Genomic DNA, 23,943 nt, shown 5'->3' with positions numbered 1-23,943 from the left:
ATTATTTAACATATTTGAATACTTATTATAACGTCTTTATTATTTCGATTCTCTTAGCACCTATAAATACCTTTCTATATTGTATCATTCCATACAACTTGAATACACACAAATCCTTTTTCTATTGTTCTCTTTTACCCTTTTCTAACATGTTAGAAAGGCAAGAGAGAACAGTAGAGAAAAGAATTGTGTGTATTCAAATTGTGTTAAAAATATTATAAAATATATTTTTTTATTTTAAATAGGTACTATTATATTATACAATAATGAGTTTTGCTAATAAATATTCTAAAAATACTGGTTAAGGTTATTTATAATAGAAAGTTTTAAAGTTTTTTATTTTTATTTTTTTTCAAAAAATGTATCACAAAAGCATTAAAAACTTCAAATCTTTTTGTACAAAAAAGAAACTTTACATTGAACATCTTAACAAATGTCCAAAGAATAGTTGTTAGCTCAACTTATAATTAAGCAGTTTAGAACTCTTTCGGTTGAATTCCATTTCAATGAATATGATTATGATTTATGAATGTGTTGTGTGTAAAAATTAAAGTTCTCACTTGAAGACCATACTCCAGTAACAATATAAAATACTTATGTTCTTTCTATGTATTACTAATACAACTTTTTATTTATTACAATGAAATTTATTTGTTGCAAGGGACCAACATAAAATACTTGTGTTCCTTAAAGAATTTGGTGTTTAATTATTTCTTCTATGACACGGTAATCAATTAATATACGTGGTTTATATTTTACAAGATATTATGGGAAGCGCGCTGTCACGGTAAATTTTAGAAGGTTAAATTTAACAGTGTTTGTAGAGTTTTCTAGAGTATTTGAGAATGCTCTAGATGGTTCTGGAACGTTCTAGAATGTCCTAGAAGTTCCTGGAATATCCTAGAAGGTTCTAGAAGACTCTAGAAGATCATAGAGTATTCTAGAAGAGTGTAGATGTATATAGAAGTATAAAGAGTGGTATGGAATAATCTAGAAACAATTGGAAAGTTGTAGTAGGATAGATATTTGTAAAGAAGATTCTGGAGGATTAATCTGGACCGTTGATTAGATTTGATCTTAACCATCCATTGAGGAGGTGGATGGCTATAAATAGGAGGTAAGAGTTAGTGTAAGGTGTGTGAATCATTTGTAACAAACACTTGAGCAATAAAGTGTTCTTCCACCAAAGCTTCCTTTCTCTTGTGTTCTCTTGTATTCTTAGCCTTCTTGCTAAGTATTGAGGGTTAGGCTGACTTGGTCTTAGCTCAAGAGGTTGAGTAAGTCCGAGTGCCGGCACGGTAGCGTTGGAGTGTGTCCAAGGCCGTGACAATTTGGTATCCGAGCAAGGTTCGAGAGGGAGCACAAGTCGCTTGTGGGAATGGCTTCTAGTATCACCATGGAGCATGTTGAGTCTCAAAGGGGAAGGGATACTATTCTTTCTCAATGGGGAGGCAAGAATGTCCGTTCTTCAAGTGAGCCTAGAGGTAAGGACTCTAACTTCTTAGAAGAAAGAGTTTCTATGTTGGAAAATGTTCTATCCTCTATGGATGAGCGCTTCCAAATGATAGAACATGACAAGGAGACCCTCGAGGCTCACGTATTAGGAGAACTAGATGCTTTCAAAGAAAGCATGCTCCAAATTGAAGAGAAGCTTGAGAATTCCTTAAAGCTATTTGAGGAAGTTCGAGTTTGGTTCGAGGAGGCGAAATCTCGACCAACCATTATAAGGGAGACGACAAAGATTGATCTCCCCAAGCCAAAGGAGTTCAAGGGCGTAAGGGACGCTCGCGAGGTGGAGAACTTCCTATGGCAAATGGAGAGGTACTTCGAAGGCCAAGGGGTGGTCGAAGAAGCAATAAAGGTACGCACTGCAGCTCTCTACCTTTCTGATAATGCTACTTTGTGGTGGAGGAGAAAGTGCGTAGATATGGAAAAGGGCACTTGCAACATAGCCACATGGGAAGATTTCAAAAGGGAATTGAAAAGACAATTCTTCCCTGAGAATGTGGTTTATGAAGCAAGGAAGAAGTTGAGGGAGTTGAAGCACAAGAGTACGATTAGCGACTACGTAAAGGAGTTTACTACTCTCACGCTTCAAATCCCCAACTTAGCATCAGAGGATGCATTGTTCTTCTTCATTGATGGACTCCAACCTTGGGCAAAGCAAGAACTACAAAGAAGGAATGTTAAGGATGTTGATGAGGCCATCGTGGTGGCCGAATCACTCACTGAGTATCATAGGGGAGACTCTAAACCTAAGTCTTCCTCCAAGCCTAGTTCTGCTAAAGGTGGGGGAGACAAGGGGAAGAGCTTCTCAACCAAGAAAGAAGGAAAATACTCTTCAAAGAAAGAGTACGAAGAAAAAAAGAAGGCTTTCGTGCCCAAAGGAGGATGCTTCGTGTGCAAGGGACCGCACCAAATGAAGGATTGTCCCAAGCTAGGGACTTTGGCATCTATCGCTGAGGAACGAGAAGCTCAAACTCAAGTAACTGAGTGTGTTGGATCTATCAAACACATAAATGCTGTGAAGACCAAAGAGGCAAGTACTGCAGAAAAGAAAGGCTTGATGTATGTCAAAGCCTTTATCAATGAAAAACCTGTCATGGCTATGATCGACACTGGTGCTACACACAACTTCATCACGCCTGATGAAGCAAGGAGGCTTGGGTTGAAGATCACCGAAAAGAATGGTTGGTTCAAACCCGTGAATACCAAGGGTGAACCCCTTAAGGGAGTAGCAAAAGGGGTTGAGATGACTCTTGGTTCTTGGAAGGGCCTTGTGGATTTCTCAGTAGCACCCATGGACGATTTTAAAATAGTCATCGGGCTCGATTTACAAAGGAAGGCAAATATAATACCTATGCCATACTACGACGTAGTATGCGTCATGGAGAAAGGGTCTCCGTGCATGGTCCCTACAGTCTCTAAAGTTGGAGGACCACCGATACTCTCCGCTATGCAACTCAAGAAAGGGTTCAAGAAGGGAGAGATTACATATTTGGCCCTACTACAAGAGGAGTCAACACTTGAAAGAGAAGACGTTCCTCCCGAAATCAAGGAAGTCCTTGAAGAAAATAAGGATGTGATGCCTCCTGAGTTGCCAAAACAACTACCACCTAGGAGGAAGGTGGACCACAAGATTGAATTGGAGTTAGGAGCAAAGCCGCCCGCCTCAACACCGTATAGAATGGCACCGCCAGAACTCGAGGAGTTGAAGAAGCAACTCAAGGATTTGCTAGATGCTGGGTTCATCCGTCCATCGAAGGCACCTTATGGCGCACCAGTCTTATTCCAAAAGAAGCATGATGGTTCATTGAGGTTATGCATCGACTATCGAGCACTTAACAAGGTAACCATCAAGAACAAATACCCCATTCCTTTGATAGCCGATTTGTTTGATCAACTTGGTAGAGCCAAGTGGTTCTCAAAGCTAGATATGAGGTCAGGATATCACCAAGTGAGAATTGCCGATGGTGATGAGCCTAAGACCACGTGTGTCACGAGGTATGGATCGTATGAGTGGTTGGTGATGCCTTTTGGCTTGACCAACGCTCCTGCGACCTTCTGTACCTTGATGAACGAGATTTTTCGACCTTACCTTGATCGGTTTGTAGTGGTCTACTTGGATGACATTGTTGTCTATAGCAATACTTTGGAGGAACATGTAGAACACTTACGAACCGTGTTCAAGATCTTGCGAGAGAATAACCTATATGTGAAGAAGGAAAAGTGTTCCTTTGCAAGGGACGAAGTCCACTTCTTGGGACACATCATTAAAGGTGGAACTCTCTGCATGGATCAAGGAAAGGTGAAGGCTATCAAAGAGTGGGAGCCGCCAAACAAGGTATCTGAATTGAGGTCATTCCTTGGGTTGGCTAATTACTATCGGAGGTTTATCAAGGGATACTCCGCTAAGGCTGTACCATTAACTGATCTTCTCAAGAAGAATCACTCTTGGGAATGGTCAAAGGAGTGTCAAAAGGCCTTTGATGAGTTGAAGGCTGCTATCACAGAAGGACCAGTACTAGCACTACCCGACTACTCAAAGGTATTTGAAGTCCACACTGATGCTTCTGACTACGCTATTGGAGGAGTTCTGATGCAAGAAGGACATCCTATTGCCTTTGAGAGTCGCAAGCTGAATGATACAGAGAGGCGATACACTGTCCAAGAGAAGGAGATGACCGCGGTGGTGCATTGTCTGAGAACTTGGCGTCACTACTTGCTTGGTTCACACTTCATCGTCAAGACAGACAATGTGGCTACAAGCTATTTCCAAACTCAAAAGAAGTTAAGCCCCAAACAAGCTAGGTGGCAAGACTTCTTGGCTGAGTTTGATTTCGAATTCGAATACAAGTCAGGCAAGACTAATGTGGTAGCAGATGCGTTGAGTCGCAAGGCTGAGTTGGCGGCTATTTCTATGGTGGAAGGAGATATTGTGCATACCATCAAGGAAGGGTTGCATCACGACCCATTAGCCAAGAAGTTGGTGGAGTTGGCTAGAGAAGGTAAGACCAAAAGATTTTGGTTAGAAAATGACCTTCTCTACACAAAAGGGAGAAGACTATACGTTCCTAAATGGGACAATCTGAGAAGGAAGTTGGTAAGAGAATGCCACGACACCAAGTGGGCTGGTCACCAAGGTCAGCGAAGGACCTTGGCACTCATTGAATCTTCTTATTATTGGCCCCAAATGAGAGATGAAGTGGAGAGCTATGTGAAGACTTGTCTTGTGTGCCAACAAGATAAGATTGAAAATAAGACACCAAGTGAGTTGTTGGAACCTCTGCCTCCTTCGGAGCGACCGTGGGAAAGTGTCTCTCTAGATTTCATCTCTGCCTTACCAAAGTCCGAGGGGTTTGGATCTATTCTCGTAGTAGTGGATCGATTTTCGAAGTATGCTACCTTTATACCTGCCCCTACTGACTGCACTGCAGAGGAAGCAGCACGACTATTCTTCAAGAATGTGGTGAAGTATTGGGGATTGCCTAAAAGCATCATTAGTGATCGAGATCCACGCTTCACAGGACGACTATGGACAGAGTTGTTCAAACTCCTTGGGTCAGAGCTTCATTTTTCAACAAGCTTCCATCCTCAAACCGATGGGCAGACTAAGAGAGTGAATGCCTTACTCGAGTGTTACTTGAGGCATTTCGTAAGCGCTAATCAGAAAGATTGGACAAAACTCCTCGACATTGCTCAGTTTTCATACAATTTGCAAAGGAGTGAGTCTACAGGGAAGAGTCCATTCGAGATCGTGACTGGACAACAACCGCTTACACCTCACTCTCTTCCTTCCCCTTACTCAGGGAAGAGCCCTGGAGCTTATCATATGATTAAGTCTTGGGAAGAACAAGCAGATGTCACTCGTTCTTACCTCGACAAAGCTGCCAAGAGGATGAAGAAATGGGCAGATAAGAAGAGGAGGCATGCAAGCTATCAAGTGGGAGACAAGGTAATGATCAAACTTCTTCCACAACAATTCAAAGCCTTTCGCAAGGTTCATAAGGGCTTAATCCGCAAATACGAAGGGCCATTTGAGATCATTGGACGTGTTGGGGAGGTTGCTTACAAAGTAGAACTCCCTCCCTCTATGAAGATTCACCCGGTCTTCCATGTGAGTATGCTTAAACCATATCATGAAGACCAAGATGAACCGAGTAGAGGTAACTCGAGTCGTGCTCCACCCGTGGTAATTAGATCCTTTGATAAAGAAATTGAAGAGATCCTAGCTAATCGCATCGTGCGACGAAGAGGGGTGCCACCAAGTATCCAATACTTGATCAAGTGGAAAGGGCTCCCGATAACCGAAGCTAGCTGGGAAACTCGCGAAGATCTGTGGCAATTCCAAGAACACCTAGAGCGCTATCATGAACAGAACGCGACGAGGACGTCTGCGCATTAGGTGGGGGAGAATGTCACGGTAAATTTTAGAAGGTTAAATTTAACAGTGTTTGTAGAGTTTTCTAGAGTATTTGAGAATGCTCTAGATGGTTCTGGAACGTTCTAGAATGTCCTAGAAGTTCCTGGAATATCCTAGAAGGTTCTAGAAGACTCTAGAAGATCATAGAGTATTCTAGAAGAGTGTAGATGTATATAGAAGTATAAAGAGTGGTATGGAATAATCTAGAAACAATTGGAAAGTTGTAGTAGGATAGATATTTGTAAAGAAGATTCTGGAGGATTAATCTGGACCGTTGATTAGATTTGATCTTAACCATCCATTGAGGAGGTGGATGGCTATAAATAGGAGGTAAGAGTTAGTGTAAGGTGTGTGAATCATTTGTAACAAACACTTGAGCAATAAAGTGTTCTTCCACCAAAGCTTCCTTTCTCTTGTGTTCTCTTGTATTCTTAGCCTTCTTGCTAAATATTGAGGGTTAGGCTGACTTGGTCTTAGCTCAAGAGGTTGAGTAAGTCCGAGTGCCGGCACGGTAGCGTTGGAGTGTGTCCAAGGCCGTGACAGCGCTCTCTTTTTTTCATGAAATGTCTTTAAGCTATGGAAACTATAACTTTATAGGCCTAGGTGAATACTGAATACCATAAGTGCATTAATAATAATAATAACAATAATAATATCTAATTGGTATAAGTATATAAAAGAGTAAAATATACTTTCGCTCTTCGTTTGTGACTTTTTCAAAAATTTCTATATTTAATTTTATTTAATTTTATCTCTATATTTTCGATTTGTGTTTAAAGTACCCCTAAGAATTAACTCCATTAGAGATAATTGAAAGCGGACCAAGGATAGCTTTAACAAAAATTAAAAACATTGAGGACAATTTATTGAAAAATTGTGAGTGATGCATGCATCAAAAACTGAGAAGGCTTACAAGGAATAAAACTTCCTTTCCTTAGACTTCAGAATTTATAACAAAAATTAGAACAGGTTTTGCTAATTGGACTAAAGAACTCAACTTTATCCACATTCAGTGTTAAAAAACAACAGAAAAATTTTTGCATGAGTCACTGGTCAAATTGTTAGAGCTACATTTAATAAAATGAACATGAAAACACCATGTATAGACAATTAGACATACATCATGACAGAACAACATAGTTCAACAGGTAGCAGAGCTTTCAAATTTGCGAATGGTCCATGTTCGATTCCGGTTCACGGGTATTGGTCCAAGCCGTCCGGTTCAGTCCGATTTTCATAACTATGGTCTAAATCAGAGGAAACAGGAAAATCTTCACAAAGTGGATATGCACAGTATTCATTGGGATCAAATCCAGTATCAAAAATCAAAATCTATATACCAACAAATGCTAAAAAGACATTATATTACAAGTGGCAACATTAGTGATACTAATAGAACCAGTGGTAGCCTCATCTCAAATTAACATAGAATTAAAACTACCTCCAGTTCATGATAGATGTCGCTCTGAAAAACATTTGTACATTAATGGGAGTAATTTATCAGAATACAAAATTTTCAAAGTGATATTGTGAACTCGAGGAAGTGATATCTAAGAAAAAGAACAAATGATGCTACAAAAGAAACCATCCTTCGGCCAGATTTTGAATCAAATACTTGAATGAAGGTATAGGAAGAACCAAGAAAAAATTGAAGGACAGCACAAACCTTCAATTTGCATTCTCAGTTCGCCCCATTAAAAGAGTAAAGGTGAGCACAACAAATGGCAAAAACAACAGAAAAATTCATGAAACATGCCTAAAACATGACAAAATAGTTTTTTAATAAAGTAACGACTCGTGCAATCTCAGCATTATATTGAGAAGCAACAGGGGTGATCAACTTGATCTTCAATTCAAGCTCCCCAGACTCAAGTCCAGCCCGTAATTCACCTTCAAAAGATCATTCTTGATCTTCCTATCCATGAAAGCAGCCCAGTTATAGGAGTTGAAAGCTTAATAGATATTGGAGTTGAAAGCTTAATAGATATTAAGGGTTTTCTATTCAAGCTTCTAACACAGTATAAAAAAGGAAATATCTAAAGGTTGGACATGTCAAATGCCAAGAAAAGAATTTTGTTTCTCAGGGTTCAAAGTAATCATTAATATCATAATACATAAATACGAAAACATTTGAACTGTCAACAAACTATGACATTTAGAAATCGGATAAATACCAGGAAAAACTGACCTCATTCAGGTACCCCAAAGGTTTCTAGCAGAGTGCAATTCAGCTCTTGATTCCAAACAGTGATCGAGCAGTTATTAATGACCCCGGTTTTTGCTGTTTGATACAATTTAACAAATCATTGCCAGATTAAACATATGACACAGAGCTAATATAAAAAGATAGAACACTAAAGAGAAAGTAAATCCTTATTACCTGATTCCCCAGCTTGATCACAAAAAAAAACAATCATTGCTCATGAAATTCCAGATCGCTAATTTTTTTCCTTGAACAACTATGACTTTCAATAGCCTCAAGCCCTCAACTGTTTGTGAGCTCCGAAAAACACGTTAAATTTAACACAGTACAACGGCACATAAAATTGGTAATATTCACTTATTCAGTAACTTTCAAACAACAGAAACTTAATATTGAAATAGTTTACTACTATAAATTGTTTTATGGGAAACTACTGCAGATATAGAAAACAACAGATGAATATATAAGTACAGAAATTACCAGTGTAATTCCAGATAATTTGATTGGAATGCTCTAGCGATAAACTGAGCCTTGTAGGAACTGAAGATGTAAGGTGCATCAATGATTGATCATGTCAATTAATATGTATAACCATCTATTCCCAGCACAGATGAGAGCATCAACATCCATTCTTGCAAAGCATTTGGTGCATCCTTCTTAACCATTACTTCTAGCCTTCCAATATCTTGCTTTGAAACTCCATAATTCAGCAAACATTGTCCAAGAGCTCTGAATGTAAAATCATCTGGTTGAATTCCGGATTTTTCCATTTCCTTGAAAGTCTTGGTAGCTTCCTGTGGCCTCCTAACAAGAGAATACAAGCCAATTATGTTATTATAACTTAATAAATCAGTGAGGAGTCCTAGGTTTCTCATTCGTTTCGCAATCTGAACAGCTTCGTCCAATCTCCCAATTTTCTTATACATGCGTAACATCATTGCATATGAGAACTCATTTGCAACACCTTTCTGCTTTAAGCTCTCAAATATCTCAATCGCTTGTTCAACCATTAGTCGCTCAGTATAAAGATCAAGCATACAATTAGAGGAAAATATAGAAGGACCCTGCTCTGATGACTGAAGCAACTTGTATGTTTCTTGTGCTTCTTTCAAGTACCCTACTTTGGTATACAACTTCATCAAAGAGTTATCTATAGTTGGATTTCTTGGAAAACCTGCCCATTGCATTTCATCAAGATAACTAACAGCTTCTTTAACACTTCCAGCATCAGCAAAAGCATTGATTAACACCCCATAGATAATTACATCAGGCTGGACATTATATGCAATCATCTCCTTGTATAATCCTTTTGCCTGTTCCAATTGGCCTAACTTTCCAAAGCTTGTTATCACCGCGGCATATGGAATGCAATCAGTCACTAGTCCTGCATCTTGCATTCTTTTCAAATAAGCTTTTGCAATGTGTGGCCTGTCAGCAGTGGCCAAGATATGTATGAGAGAACTGTAGCTACACTTGTCTGCAATAAAACCATATGTTTCCATACTGTCAAACAACTGACATGCTTTATCATAGCATTTTCCAACCCCATAAGCTTTAATCATCACATTAAACACAAGGACGCCAAGCTTCTTCCTTTCTTTGCAACAGTTAAAGACTCTCTCTGCTTCTAAAGTATACCCTTGCTGGCCATATGCATCAATAATGGCGGAATAACAGTCCGACGTAATACTCCCAGCTAGATGAAACCTCCTGAACCACAACCATGATTTCTTAAGCATACGCAACTCTACATACATCCTAGTCACAGCAGATTGGGCGAATTCATCAATCTCAAGACCCTTCTCATCCATCTCCTGCATGTGCTCTTCGGCTTCAAGGACCATTTTCCTTGTGGAGTATGCATGCAAGAGGGTACGATAACTAACAAGGTCCGGTTCAAGACAGGTCTCTTTCATCATTGCAAAATACCTCACTGCCAAATTGATATTATTATGCTTAATATAAACAGAAATAAGTATGTTATATGTCCTTGCATCAGGTAGGCACCGAAGCTCCACCATCCTCTGCAACAGCAAACTAACTTTCTCAAGGCATCCATGATTTCCATATAAATGAATCATTGTATTAAGTGTCACTGTGGTCAGAGATACACCTTGTTTGATCATCTTAGCAAAGATTTCAAACGCTGCCCAAAGTTGGCCAGCTTTACCATACATGTCAATCAAAGTATTATATGTCCTTGAGCTTAAACAAACATTGGTATATGATAACACATTGTGGCCTACTTTTGAAGTATTATTACTCCTCCTTAGTCTCAGAGGTTCACCTGTTGAGTACCATTTACTAAAAAATTCATGAGCTTTCTGGTACTCTCCATTCCTCTTGTGCAACTGAACAACAATCCCCATTGTGATCTCATCAGGTTCCATTCCTTGACTTCGCATCTTCTTAAGCCAAACAAGTGCTTTGTCTTTTCTCTGTCCACCTTTACCATAAACATCAATCAAAGTTCCATATGTGGAATTCACAGGTTCAACCCCTCTTGCATTCATCTCATCCCACAAACTCTCCACAAGGCACCACTTTTGCGCCTCGCCTAGGACCCTGAAGATAATGTTATAATGAATCACATTCAACTCATAACAACCCTTTTTCTCAAGCCACTCAAAAATCTGAAGAGCCCTCTCCCAAGAAACCTGTTCCTTCAAAATAATACTAATTTCCTTGCAGGTCAAGGCCTCTTGCCATGGCATGAGAGCCTCATCCAAGTCCTGAACAGTACTCAGAGCCTGAAGAATAGAAGGAATGCGTCCACCATAACATACCCATTTCGTCAAACACCTGATGTGCACCTTGTTATGCTGCAAAACAACAGACCTATTAACCCTTTTCTTTAGAATCCCCAAATCCTGTTCCAAATTCAGGCTCTTTGGTGGAGTGTGTTGGTGTTCTATGACATGTTTTGTGGAATTGGGGCTATGGAGAATGCGGACAAAGTTGTTGTTTTCAGGCAGAATTGAGGTGGAAGTTGACGTTGAAGTTGGGGCAAGTGCATTTACATCGTTCAAACACAAAGGGTGAAACTTCAAAAGCATTTCCCAAGAACAAAACTATTGAGAATTGTGAAAAAAACCTGCAACGAATAATCCTAAATCCTTAAATAAAGTCCCATTGAAAGTATCACAAACTTTGGCCATCAGATTTTGCAAATATATCTACAATTCAAGGTAAATCAAATCAAGTATCATAATGGAGTACCATCAGATTTTGCAAAATATTTACAAATGCAAAGACACTTTAGAAGCAACACATTCAGTAGAAGGCACCTTATGTTATTACAGGTTTATCAACTCAGGGGCTTAAAACTATGGTCATCGTAACAAAACATAAAGTTTAGCATCCACAAGAAAGTTCTCATAACCAAGAATAATTCAACTCCCAAAGAGATGCCCCCATGATAGCATATTGAAAGGCTAGAGTTTATAACCACCCATGTTCTACCCAAAAAGCCAATGACTTGAGAGCAACACCCAAAAACAGAGATATTTACCATGAAGATAGGAAGATAAGTAGTCCTCATTCAAACGCAAAAATATTATACATTATGGAGGCTCATGGCGTGAGCTGAAAATCCGCCATAGTTACTCCACCCGATTGCCTAAAAAATACATGTATGTGCACACACAAAAAAAAAAAAAAAAAAAAGAAGAAGAAAAATTGCATATGTAATAAATTATAATTATAGACTCTAATCCATGGTTTTGAAAACCAAACCAGTCATTGAACCGCTCTAGCTATTGGTTCACTGGTTTACTAGTTCAACCAGTTCAACTGTGATTCAACCGAAATAACCGTTTTATAATAAAATAATAAATAAAATATAAATAAACATACTAAAACATAATCATAGTCTAATATAAATATTAAAATGTCATCCAAATTAAAAATACTAAATCAACGAAAATGTTATAACCTCATCCAAGTACAAACCCAAAAGTCAAATAACAAAAGAAATATCCAATGCCAATATTAAAGTTTGTTACCAATTATCAAAATCCGCAAAAATCTATTCTTCTTAATTTAAAACAAGTAGAAAAAATTATGCTTCAAGTTTTGTGAATGGCTTTAATTCAATAGGCAAGGGACAACGGTGAAACAATAGAAGATAATCATAATACTAGCCTATGGTTAAATACTTATTGGATATGAATCAAGAATTCATTCCTGAACATTAATGTAGTGCATGTATCCTCCAAACCCAAATATAAGATGCATTTTGTCTTCGGTGTAAATTTTTTATTTTTAAACTATAAATCCATAACTCAAATTACATCATTATATTTTTCTGTTATCATTCAAATCTCTCTCATCAAGTTAGATATATTTTCATGACATTATTCAGTCATTCATGGAACTAGAATCCAATGTTTTAAAATAGCGGCCATGGCGGCGCCATAATGGTATGGCGTGGCGGGATTTGGCCTCGTCGCCATACAGAGGCCACCACGACGTGGTTATCACGGCGGGCAAAAGGCGGCCGCAATTGCGGTGGCGCCATGGCGGACCGCCATGAACCACAAGAACGTCCTGAAATCTGTGGCATAGAGAGGTTCAACTGTTAAACCAAAACCAAAAGAAGAGCCAGCCAAATTGAGTTTCCCTATTCAAAGCTCAAATTCCTCTTCTGTAGAAACCATTACCTTTTAAAAGCACCAAGAAAGAGAATTCATAAACACTAAGTACCAAAAAGTACAATAGATCATTTCCAAACTTTAAAGCAAATAATTTTATCTATCGTACCCATTAATTGTTTCATCTTCTTGTTCATCGATATTGTGGCATTAACAAGGAAAATATGTGAATAATCTTCTTATTCATTATATTTTATTACCGATTCTTAGAACCTTGTGTTGTGAATCTCTGGTAAAATTGATTAGCATTTATTCTTACTATGACAAATTTCTTTTAGAATAATTAATTAATACTTCTTAATATTAGAAGAAATCTGTTCATGCTAGCAAGGTTCCACCCAACTAAATAGTAATAATCAATGAAGACCAAATAATAATACCTCTTTGACAGGTCAACCTTTTCGGATTTCACATTTATTCTTCTCAAGAGCTTCTCAGATTTTGCTTCAGCTTCAGTGGTTCTTCCTCTCTGAAAAATACCTCTAACAAAATAAAATCAGCACTTAAATACTAGATTTACAAGATGATGAATGACTTCGGTTATCATAGTAATATTAACTAATAAATAAAATGAAATTTAAATACCTGAAAAAATTCTAAAATATCTCGGAATAAGTTCCTCTGGCTATTAAGATCCTTTTTGGCAGAATCCTTGCCACGGGCCTCCACAAAAAGGTTTCTGTATTGATTTATGACCTTCCCTTTCAATCCTTGTAAATATATTAATTGGCCAACCTACATTGCTTCTCACTTCTTTGATCGATGGATGTTCTTATCAAACAATAACTAAGAAAAGAAAATAGTTATTTCTTAAAGGTGAACAAGCAAATAAAGGTGAAAGGACTTGGAAGAAGAGAGAGAGTCAGCAGGTATATAGAAGCTATTAGCTATATAGCTAGTGGTAGAAAAGAAAGATTAGAAAAAGAAAGAATTTCACACATTCTGAGAAAGAAGGATAATTTAATAACATAACATTTTATAAAGGATAAACAGAAATTTTCCAGTTTAAAATTCAGACTATTGACTCACCAAAGATAACAGAAACACGGTAACATTCACCTGTTTCTAATGCAGATATGAAGAAGAAAATTGATAGAGTAATATGCATGGGATTTTGAACATAAAAGGGACTTCTAATTTCATTCTCCAATGACATCTAACATTAAAATAATTTGGGTCAAAATGTCATTAAGAGATCATGCTATTGGTATACTAGTACTATGATCCAAATCCAGAAGAAGGACTACATGGAGAAGAATGAGACTGTTTAGCCCAAAAATCGCGCAGCACGATATTTCACTATAACTGAAACTTGAAAGTAGTAACTAGTAGTAGTAAGTATTGAAAGGATAATGACAAACAAAAAAGAATTCTCAAAATTTTTCATTAGTAGTACTCAGAAACTCGGTTAAAACGGAACACAAATTAAACCAAGATCCACTAACAATATCATTCTATAGACCTAACACAAAAGAAAATAGGTTGAAACATTTCATCGAACATGTTGAGTGCATTCAAACAAATAATAAATAGAGCATTCAAAGAAATCTGGTTGAAGCATTTCATCGAACATGTTGAGTGCAGGTAAAATTAAAATGATATAAGAGAATTCAAAGAAACAATCGCAAGTATGAACATGAGGATATAATCATAACAGTAAATTGCAGCAACAACAAAGAAATTACAGGGAAAAATATAGTAGAAGAACGATTAAATACTCACTATCAGTGTTCGCACACATAAAAGAGGGCAAGAGAAAGGACGATGCGGGGGACGACGAACAGTGAAAGGCGAGCGCGAACCGCAACGGTGAACAGCGAACGCGAACTGCGACGCAGCGACAGTGAAGGTAATGGTGTTACTTTCTCTATTTCTCGTCTCTTCTCATTTCTGGTGAATTTGTTTGACGTGAAAATGGGAGGAAAGGAAGATGGAGGGAAAGAAATAGGAAGGAAAATACTTATTTTCTCTTGTTTGGTTGAGGAGAGAAATGGAAGAGGAAAAAAATAGATGAAAAAATATTGGTAGAATTTATTAATTTTTTTTTTTTTAACAATAAAAAGAAAATGGAGAGAAAATTAAATCTCTCTTTTTCTCTTTCTAATATTATTCTTTTATTTTTTTTCTATATCATTTATAATATAAAGATAAAATTGTCTTTTTATAATATTTTTTTTTTATTTTTCTTTTATCCAAACATATCTAAAGAAAATAAAAATCCACTCAATTTTTTTCCTTTCTTTTTTTTTTATTTCCTTCCTTTCTATTTCTTTCCTTCTAACCAAATATAGTCTTCGTCTCAAACGACAGAGTAAAAGGAAGTGTGAAGAGAGATATAAATTTCATTACTGACGGTAAAAAAAAATTATATTATAAGTGTCACAATGTTAATTAATGAAGACCCTTAAAATTAGGGTCACAAATTTAGTGTAACTATATGACTAATTTGGTGTAGTGTAATGACCTTATTAAAGATCTAAATTAGATAATACACTAGCAGCTTGATTCATCTAGCAAGTAGCAACACAAAATCTATAGTTATAGGAATTTTTAGCCACTGTTAATTTATTTAATGCACGATAATCTATGTTGAATCTCCATTCACCAATATAAGATCGGTAACAGGTATGAACTCTACTTGATGAATAACACAAACTACTGTCTTTAAACTCAAATAACCTAACAAACATTTCTGTGATTCCACAAATAAATTAAAAAAAAATTAGTTAAAACAAGTTATTCATATTTTTTTATTATTTTTTGGTGACTGAACATAACACAAAAAAAAGCACCTAAGAGAAAGAGTATCACTCCTCTCTAATAATAATGTCTAAATTATTAGGAGGTTGTAACCACTCTAGGTACACCTGCTTGTTTAAAGCAGCAGTCTTAGCCATTAAATCAGCCGCTCTGTTACGCTGGATGAGCACTAAAGTAGCTGTCCAATTGCGCTGAAGCATCTCTTTGATTTTGCCAAGCAGATCAGAGTCATTCGTAATCATGCTGGTTGTGCCTCGCGAAACAAGAAGAAATGCATCAAGATTATCAGTTTCACATATGACCTCTTTACACTCGCAATCCCAAGCCATAACAAGCCCTCTCCAAATAGCATGAAGCTCACAAGAGAGAACACTAGAAAGAGGTATACTGGCAGAACAACCTTTCATCCAAATTCCCATGCTGTCTCTAATAATACATCCAAAACCCGCTAATTGCCTATTTTCAAAAACGCTTGCATCGCAGTTCACTTTACAGACATTCATTGGAGGTGGTTCCCAGTTATATTGCAAAGAAGAAGGAATAATATGTTTTTGGTTGGTAACAACCTTAGAGAAATCGCGAGCAGCATGTTGAACTAAGTGAACAATTTTCTCCTTACTCCATGGATCATCTTGATTGAAGATGTCATTGTTCCTATCCCTCCAAATCCACCAAAAGGCCGCTGCAAAGAGAAACTCATTTTTGTTGAGGTTAGAACGAATCCAAGACACAAAATCCAAACTAGAGTCCTCAGCGGTCATTCCCAAATTTAAGCTAATCCAAATCTGACGAGCTTTTTGGCAAGTCCTAAAGGAGTGGTTAATATCCTCTAGAGCAAGATAACATCGCTGACAAAAATCAGAAGTAGCAAGACTTCTTTGAAACCGGTAACTAGCTGTGGGAACTCCGTTGTTGAGACAAAGCCAGAGCAGACACTTTATCTTCTCCGGTATTCTCAAGCGCCAAAGCCAAAGCCAATTTTCATTATCGTTCCAGCCAAATTTCTTCTTCAATAGCCATTCATACCCACTTTTAGTCGAGTAGGTGAGAGTATTTGAGTTTGTCCAAAACCAACCTGTTTTATCTCCTGCCTGCTTGATAGGATCAAAGAGCATCAAATCAAGTTTAACTTCTTCCGGAATCATTGTGCAAAGAATATCCCACCGCCAATGTCCATGGTACCAGACATCTTCTAGTTTCAAGTGAGAATCAGAGATGTGCACAAAAGGAACCAAAGGAGCTAGCGTTCCACATGGTCGCCAAGCATGATACCAAAAGGATTGAGACATCCTGCCTGTACACCAATCAAAACCATCACGAAGCTTTTCTATTGTCTTATAAATCGCTCGCCAAGTGCTTGAAACATTATTAGAAAAACTGGATGAAAAGCAAGACCTCCCAGATAAATATTTTGCCAACATAATTCTTACCCAAAGCTTACCATTATTATGCAGTAATTGCCAAACAAGCTTTCCTAATAAAGCAAAATTTACACACTGGGTATCTCTAATTCCCAAGCCTCCATATTTTCTTGGAGTGACAACTTTGCTCCACTTGACATAATTTAAGCATCGCTCCCCCACCTTTCCCTTCCACAAGAATTGTCTAAGCACAGAATCAATTTTTTGACAAATCGAAGTAGGAAAAAGAGTCACTTGCATCTGATAAATAGGAAGAGAAGAAGCAACATATTTAATTAAGCAAAGCCTGCCTGCTCTGTTAAGGAGCCGACCTTTCCAACTAGCCAGCCTATTCTTGATCTTCTCTAAAGAGTCCGAAAAAATAGACCTAGCAGCTCGAGGATGATTAAGGTTCACTCCCAAGTATTTGCCTAGGTCACTAGTAAAAGGAATATGAGAAACCCCAGACAACATTTCCTTCCTTCTATTAGAGATATTTCTAGAACAAATAGCTTTAGATTTTTCAATGTTAACCTTCATACCTGAAGCTTTGCAGAACAACTCCAAGGTGTGCACAACATTCCGAACTTGATTTTTCTTCGCTTTACAAAAAAGGAGGAGGTCATCTGCAAACATCAAGTGAGAAACTCTAGGTCCTCCTCTAGAAACAGCCACACCATCCCAAATACCCTCGTCAACTTGTTTGGAAATGAAGCACGCCAATCTCTCCATGCACAAAACAAATAAATAAGGAGAAATTAGATCTCCTTGCCTGAGCCCTCTGCGAGGTTGGAAGCTGTCCAATCTATTCCCATTCCAAAGGATGGAAAGATTTGAAGCCTGAACACAATTCATTACAAGCTCCTTTTCTAGACTTTGTCCGCTTAAGAAAGTGAATAACTTCTTGGGCCACAATAATATTATCAGGCGCTCCTCTATCATGTATAAACCCTCCCTGAGTTGGGCTAACAATCTCATCCAAAAAAGGTCATAATCTATTAACCAGCACTTTAGTCACTAGCTTATAAATTACATTACAAAGGCTTATTGGCCGAAAATCCTTCAATCTAGTTGGAGGGTCGCATTTAGGGATAAGAACAATCAAAGTTTCCAACAAAGAATGGCTTAAAGTCTCCCCTAAGAATGCTTTCTGAACAGTACGCCACACCTCATGACCCACCACATCCCAATATTCCTTGAAGAAAAAAACTTGGAAACCATCCGGCCCAGGAGCTTTGAACGAGCTCATATTATCCAGAGCTTCTTTAACCTCCAACATTGTTACTGGTTTAGACAAATTATCACAAGCATCCTGGCTAAGAGATGGCATAGGAATTTCTCCCATGCAATTAACCTCAACAGGCTCAGTAGAACAAAAAATATTTTTAAAAAAATGAACGACCTCTCTTTGCAAAACTTTCGGATCATCAGACCAGGACCCATCACTGACCAGCAACCCATGAACCTTGTTAGATTTTCTTCTAATGATGGTTTGCATATGGAAAAAGCTAGTATTTCTATCACCATACCGAACCCATTGATCTCTTGACTTCTGGTACCAAAGCAATTCTTCCTGGGCCAAAACTAGATTATACTCAACTCTCAATTCTTCCTCTTTGTGCTTCAAAATCGGATCATCGTCAGCCTCCATTTTTCGTTGAATACAATTCAAATAAGCCTCCAATTCCCTCTTTTTAATAAAAATATTGCCGAAGACCGTAGAGTTGAATTCCAACGAAGCTTCTTGAACCCCCAACAACTTCCTATGGATGCCAAAGTCTGTACTATTCCAAGATTTCTAAACAATGGCCTTGTAATCAGGATGCGTTGCCCATGCCGCTTGGAATCTAAAAGGCCGGTTTCCTTTCTTGATAGGAACTCCTTGACATCGGATAAGTAGGGGACAATGATCAGAGTGGGAACGGCTGAGAACTTCAACAAAAGCTTCTGGAAAAAGAAGACGTCATTCTGCAGTACAGCAAGCTCTATCTAATCTCTTTGCAATTTCTCTGTTTCCTTGAATTTTACGGAACCAAGTAAACCGTCTTCCAGAGGTTGTCAGATAAAAAAGACCACAAGAATCTAGAGTACTTGCAAAGACACTACTGCGAGTCGAATAGTAATTACCCCCCTTCACCTCATGAACACTCAAAATATCATTAAAATCTCCAACCACCACCCATGGGTCCTGAATGCACAAACCAATATCAAGCAGATGACTCCATAATTCTACTCTATTAGTGGCTTGAGGGCTGCCATAAACCGCACTGCAAATCCATCTTCGCCCACCACCATCAATTTCCAAAGTTACACATTGATTCATAGCCCAAAGAATTTTACAAGAAAATTTTAAATTAGCAGAGAGGAACCAAATTCCTCCCTTATGTCCAACAGCATCTACAATCCCTACAGGATAATAGCCTAATCTCCCCCAAAATTCTTTCATAGTTTCAAACCCAATATGAGTTTCCACCAAAATAAAAAAAGTTGGTTGAAATTTTTGTACTAACTCCTTACAGTGCACCCGAGACATCTTATTTGACGCTCCCCTTACATTCCAACTAATAATATTTAAATGGTCACAATCCATAAAAATAAATTAAATAATTGGAATTTATAATCATTCTACCTCACGTTGATGGACCCCTGTCTCCAATTGTCTTCTGGTGGACTTGCGTCGCAGAACCATCATTCTTCTGTTGAGGTTGGTTCTCCAAGTTTGTTGTTGCACTAGCTTTATCAAGCTCTTTTTGTACTCGAGAATCCGTTGACAATGCTTCAATAGGTGAGTTTTGAAGCGAAATAGGACGCTGCCTTTTGTGCCCTGCTTTAAAAAAAGGAGTACTCTGATCCTTGAAAGCCACCTGAGTTGTTCCCAAAGAGCCAAGCGTGGATGGAGGATCTTTCTTTTCCTTAGGCTCCACCTTTGCATTTGATAAAGACTTCACCTTTGCATTTGATGAGGATCCAGCATGCATTTTATTAGACCCAAAAGAAAATTTCTTACTCACCAAATTGGAGCATATTGCTACATTGGCTTTTTTTGGCGCTACATTGGGGCCTTTACCCATTTTTTCCTTGCCTTTTCTACTAACTGTAACCCATTCATCCTCTTTTGCTTGAGTATCCCTATTCATGCGTGATTCTTGTAAATTATCATGCACAAGACCCGCTGCTCCATGCTTCTCCATAATTGGAATTGATTTGGCATTAATTCCAAATTCAAAAGTTGAATTTTGATTTTTTACTGGGATTTGACTACCTTCTGCCGTTTTCTCATTGTTATCCACCGAAAACAGTGACGGCAAATTTTTCTCCTTCACCATGGTTTCCTTCCCAATGTCATTGTTGTTTTCTTTCGCACATTCTCTTGTTACATGCCCAAAGCAGCTACATTTTTCACAAATTAAATTCAAGTGCTCATATTCTATGTCATACATATGACCATCAACTTGAATCTTTTTTATGACTGGAAGTCCCAAGTTAATTTGCACACATGCTCTTGCATACTTTCCCCTCTCTGCAGACTTGGTGGCTAAATCGATGCGGATCGGTTTACCAACAGCTGACGCAATCATTTTCATGGCTTTCTCTTGATAATAGTTAATGTTTAAACCTGTGATTCTTATCCAAACCATGGTAGATCCAAAAGTATTTTCACAAGGTCTGAATGAAGAACTCCAAGGTTTAACCGCAACATAACTACCAGTAATCATCCACGGTCCTCCAAGTAGAACTTTTTCTCTATCCTCCAAGAGATCAAATTTAACTAAGAAATAGCCAAAACCGACATCTAGTACCTCATATCCTCCTTTGGTTCTCCAGACTCCTTTAAGCCTGTGCGTGATCGCCGTATAGCTAAAGTTTTTTTCAAGAACTTTGATCACGATGACATCTTTGTAGGGCTCTGTAACACCCTACCACACTAAGCTTTACGCTTAAGTCGTAAAACGAAGGTGGTGTGGTATTACGACCTCTAAAATAAAATGAGTACATATAATAGCAGAAGAATTATAATATGCTAGGAGCCTTGAAGAATAGGGGAAATAAAAATCGTGAGATAAAAGCACAACGCTCAAGGAACGAGTTAACTTGCGGGATAAGAAAATCGTAACTGTCAAACATAAGATAACAGAAGTAGGAAAAGAGTGCCAAAGATACAAAATAACAAGCTCCTAACTCAGCCTGCGAAGTCAAGACTAGCCGGAGAATATTTACACATATATACATACATATCAAAAACCCAAAAGTACATATACACAATCCTGCCTCTCCATAAACCTCTAAGAGGATCAAAAAGAACAAGTTATGCAGAGAGAAAGCTAAGTACATATATATTTATCACTGTACAATAAAACTACCCAGTAACCACTCCGCTTCAAGAGTCCAGATGCCTAACGAGGTGTCTCTTGACCTGCATCTGAAAAACAACAACATAGTATGGAATGAGAACCGGAGGTTCTCAGTATAGTAAAGGTGCCACACACATAATATATAAGGTCCTGGGAATGCCAGAGGCAATCCTAGGACGCCGACACTTAGATTATAGAGCTTAAAGTATTAAACAGGAGCCATAAGAGGTGGTTTTCTAAGAATATTTAAACCTAACTTAACTTAACCTTAAATCTAAGTACCATACTGCCATTCCTCCATACCTCCAACTCCATCATGGATTTTCACAGACAAATAGACAGATAAAGACAAGCACAAGAAGGTTACAATTACTGCAAGTAACAAATACACATTTAACATGGCAAATACATATAGGCACACCCAATTAAAACACAAGCAAGTAATTCAAGTATTATGCATATGATGCATGCCTGTCCTATGGCTGATGAGGCTCATCTGTCGGTTATCCAGCCAACCCGACAAGTCTGAATTGTCCTTAGACTGTCCCCCCGACGTGCATCCCCAAGAGTCTATGCATAACTTTATCTCAAATAATCAATATTACTCAATGGGGGTAACATTCCCGGGAATTTATATAGTGCCCGGTCACACTTACGTCGTAGGGTCAACAGAGTATCGAGTTTTCAACCTGGTACACGTGGTGGCAAGCCACGGCACTTAATCCAGGGAACCTCGTATCTCAGATCATTAAATTATTCAAGTCATATAAATAATTCAATTATAATTCATCAACATCCACATCATTCTCAATCGCATCTCATTCATCATCATACATCAATCATATTCAATCCTTATCTTTCATTATTACACCTCCCATTCCGTCCATCAATAGTTCCAATTCAAAACGTAATTCATTCTTTTCTAAATGAATCAAACTTAAAACATGCTCATTTTCTTAATAACTCAAAATCAAACCATATAACCTTTGAATCTAAATCTTTTTAAATAATCATATAAACAAAATCTCTAATTTTTATAAAATTTCGGCAGCATCTCCTCTAAAACTCGGACTTTGCCACCCTTTTCGGGTCCAAACCTGCATTCTTTTCAATTCAACATACCCTTCCTCACATCATTACAATCACCACAATAAATCTACCTCAGATCAACAATTATACTCATACAATATTCAAATCCAACGACCAAAATTCAACTAAAAATCATAGTTCACAAATCCTAGGCTTTTAACATAAAATACCTCATTTTTCATTCAAAATTTCCATTCCAATTATTTTCAAACCTATTACCACCAATCCAAATTGCCAGCAATAATCCTTAACAAGCTCCATGTCTTTCCATCAATCATCATTCAACCAAACCAAAATATAGCCATATAATCAACAATTCAATCACATATCCTTTCAAAGATCCAACTAGCAACCAATATCATCTTACAAACAAATCACCAAACCAAACCAAGCATATTTATCAACCCATTACTAAACATTAAATATACACCTGCATTCCAACTTATCCTATGGTCATCTAGCCTAAGTTTTCACAGAACATTATATATTAAATGCAAGAAACCTAAACCATACCTTGGCCGATTCCCACGTAACGATTAAGGCACTTTAATTATAATAAACACAGCCCTTCCAAAACAAACACAGCCCTTTCAAAATTCAATAAACACTAGGCTCAGCTTCCTCCAAGTTCCAATATCCATAATTCCAAGCTCCAATTATTTATTCATAACCTAATACACATTCATAACACATATATATCTAATTTAATACTCAAAGCTCAAATTCAATGAAAATAAAATAGAATTATCATATCCTCACCTTACCCAAGCTTCACATAAGCAAGAGTGAACGTTTTCCTCAAGCTAATTGGATCCTAAAACATCAAAAATCAAAGAAATTCAATACCCCTTCTCAAAACTTGAAAATTGGGAGAAAAGAGTGGCTGAGAATATTTAAGGGCTTACCTATGAAATTGTTCCGATAGAAATGTAGAGCTCGACGCGATGAACGCGTGGCCGTAAACGGTGCGGCGATCGGAGCTCGGACGGAGAAGTTACGAAGATCGGAAATTAACGTAAGGGTTTCGGGAGCTTTTCTCATTTCTCCTCTCCCTGGAAGCTGAAAGCTTCATTTACGCTGAATGAAAGAAAAGAGAAGGCTTCGGTCTTCTTAAGTGATGGGCTGGTTGGGCCCACGGGCCCGGTTTGGGCCCGGTTCGGCCCGTTCGGTCCAATCTTAGACCGATTTTCTCGAAATTAGTGTCAAAATTCTCGTTTCGATGAGCTCTACCCTAATTTAATATAATATTCACATTTCTAATCCTCCTTATTAAAAATTAATTTATTGACTAATTACCTACTAATTTAACCGGGGTTTACAGGCTTTGCCAATATCTCCTTTGCTTCTTCAGTGAACGTCACAGTTGGTATCTCCGAATCGCCTTGCTTACCAACTACTGTAGCCATCTTATCCCCATCAAGAGAATCAGCAACCTCCAAAGCTCTCCTTGTTGAGGCACCCACAACTTTATCTCTGAACGATATCCGCTGACCTTGAATCTTGTTATTGTCTCCTTTAATTCTCTCCTTTTCACCTGATGCATGCCCACCTCCACTCTCCCCTT

The 23,943-nt window shown here is 37.9% G+C and overlaps 1 protein-coding gene and 1 long non-coding RNA gene across 10 annotated transcripts; both read right to left on the bottom strand.

The window, feature by feature from the left end:
• Positions 1-6,893: 6,893 nt before the first annotated feature.
• On the bottom strand, positions 6,894-14,754 carry LOC112771204 (pentatricopeptide repeat-containing protein At3g23020). 9 transcript variants are annotated; one of them, XM_025815856.3, is made up of 7 exons: positions 14,501-14,754; positions 13,364-13,564; positions 13,159-13,260; positions 8,607-11,220; positions 8,304-8,412; positions 8,112-8,204; positions 6,894-7,838 (listed from the first exon to the last, which is right to left on the bottom strand). In XM_025815856.3, the coding sequence occupies exon 4, from the start codon at positions 11,180-11,182 to the stop codon at positions 8,705-8,707; it is 2,478 nt and encodes an 825-aa protein (XP_025671641.1). In that variant the 5' UTR covers positions 11,183-11,220; positions 13,159-13,260; positions 13,364-13,564; positions 14,501-14,754; the 3' UTR covers positions 6,894-7,838; positions 8,112-8,204; positions 8,304-8,412; positions 8,607-8,704. The 9 variants fall into 9 exon arrangements, with proteins under 9 accessions (XP_025671641.1, XP_072080763.1, XP_072080764.1 ...); XM_072224662.1 differs by having other exon boundaries at positions 8,607-12,787; positions 13,159-13,247; XM_072224663.1 differs by having other exon boundaries at positions 6,894-7,170; positions 14,501-14,688.
• Positions 14,755-21,076: 6,322 nt separating this feature from the next.
• LOC112771555 (uncharacterized) lies at positions 21,077-23,466 on the bottom strand. Its single transcript, XR_003187109.3, has 4 exons — positions 23,285-23,466; positions 23,139-23,193; positions 22,893-23,050; positions 21,077-21,358 (listed from the first exon to the last, which is right to left on the bottom strand). It is a non-coding gene; the product is annotated as an uncharacterized lncRNA (long non-coding RNA).
• Between the last annotated feature and the right edge of the window lie 477 nt (positions 23,467-23,943).

The sequence above is a fragment of the Arachis hypogaea genome, chromosome 18, assembly GCF_003086295.3.
Source record: "Arachis hypogaea cultivar Tifrunner chromosome 18, arahy.Tifrunner.gnm2.J5K5, whole genome shotgun sequence".
NCBI lineage: Eukaryota > Viridiplantae > Streptophyta > Magnoliopsida > Fabales > Fabaceae > Arachis > Arachis hypogaea.
The sequence above is the reverse complement of the archived record's forward strand: the minus strand, read 5'-3'. Positions and strand labels throughout refer to the sequence as shown.

Bases quoted from the DNA above. Each gene is read 5' to 3' on its own strand.
- LOC112771204 (XM_025815856.3), bottom strand. From the start codon at position 11,182: ATGCTTTTGAAGTTTCACCCTTTGTGTTTGAACGATGTAAATGCACTT.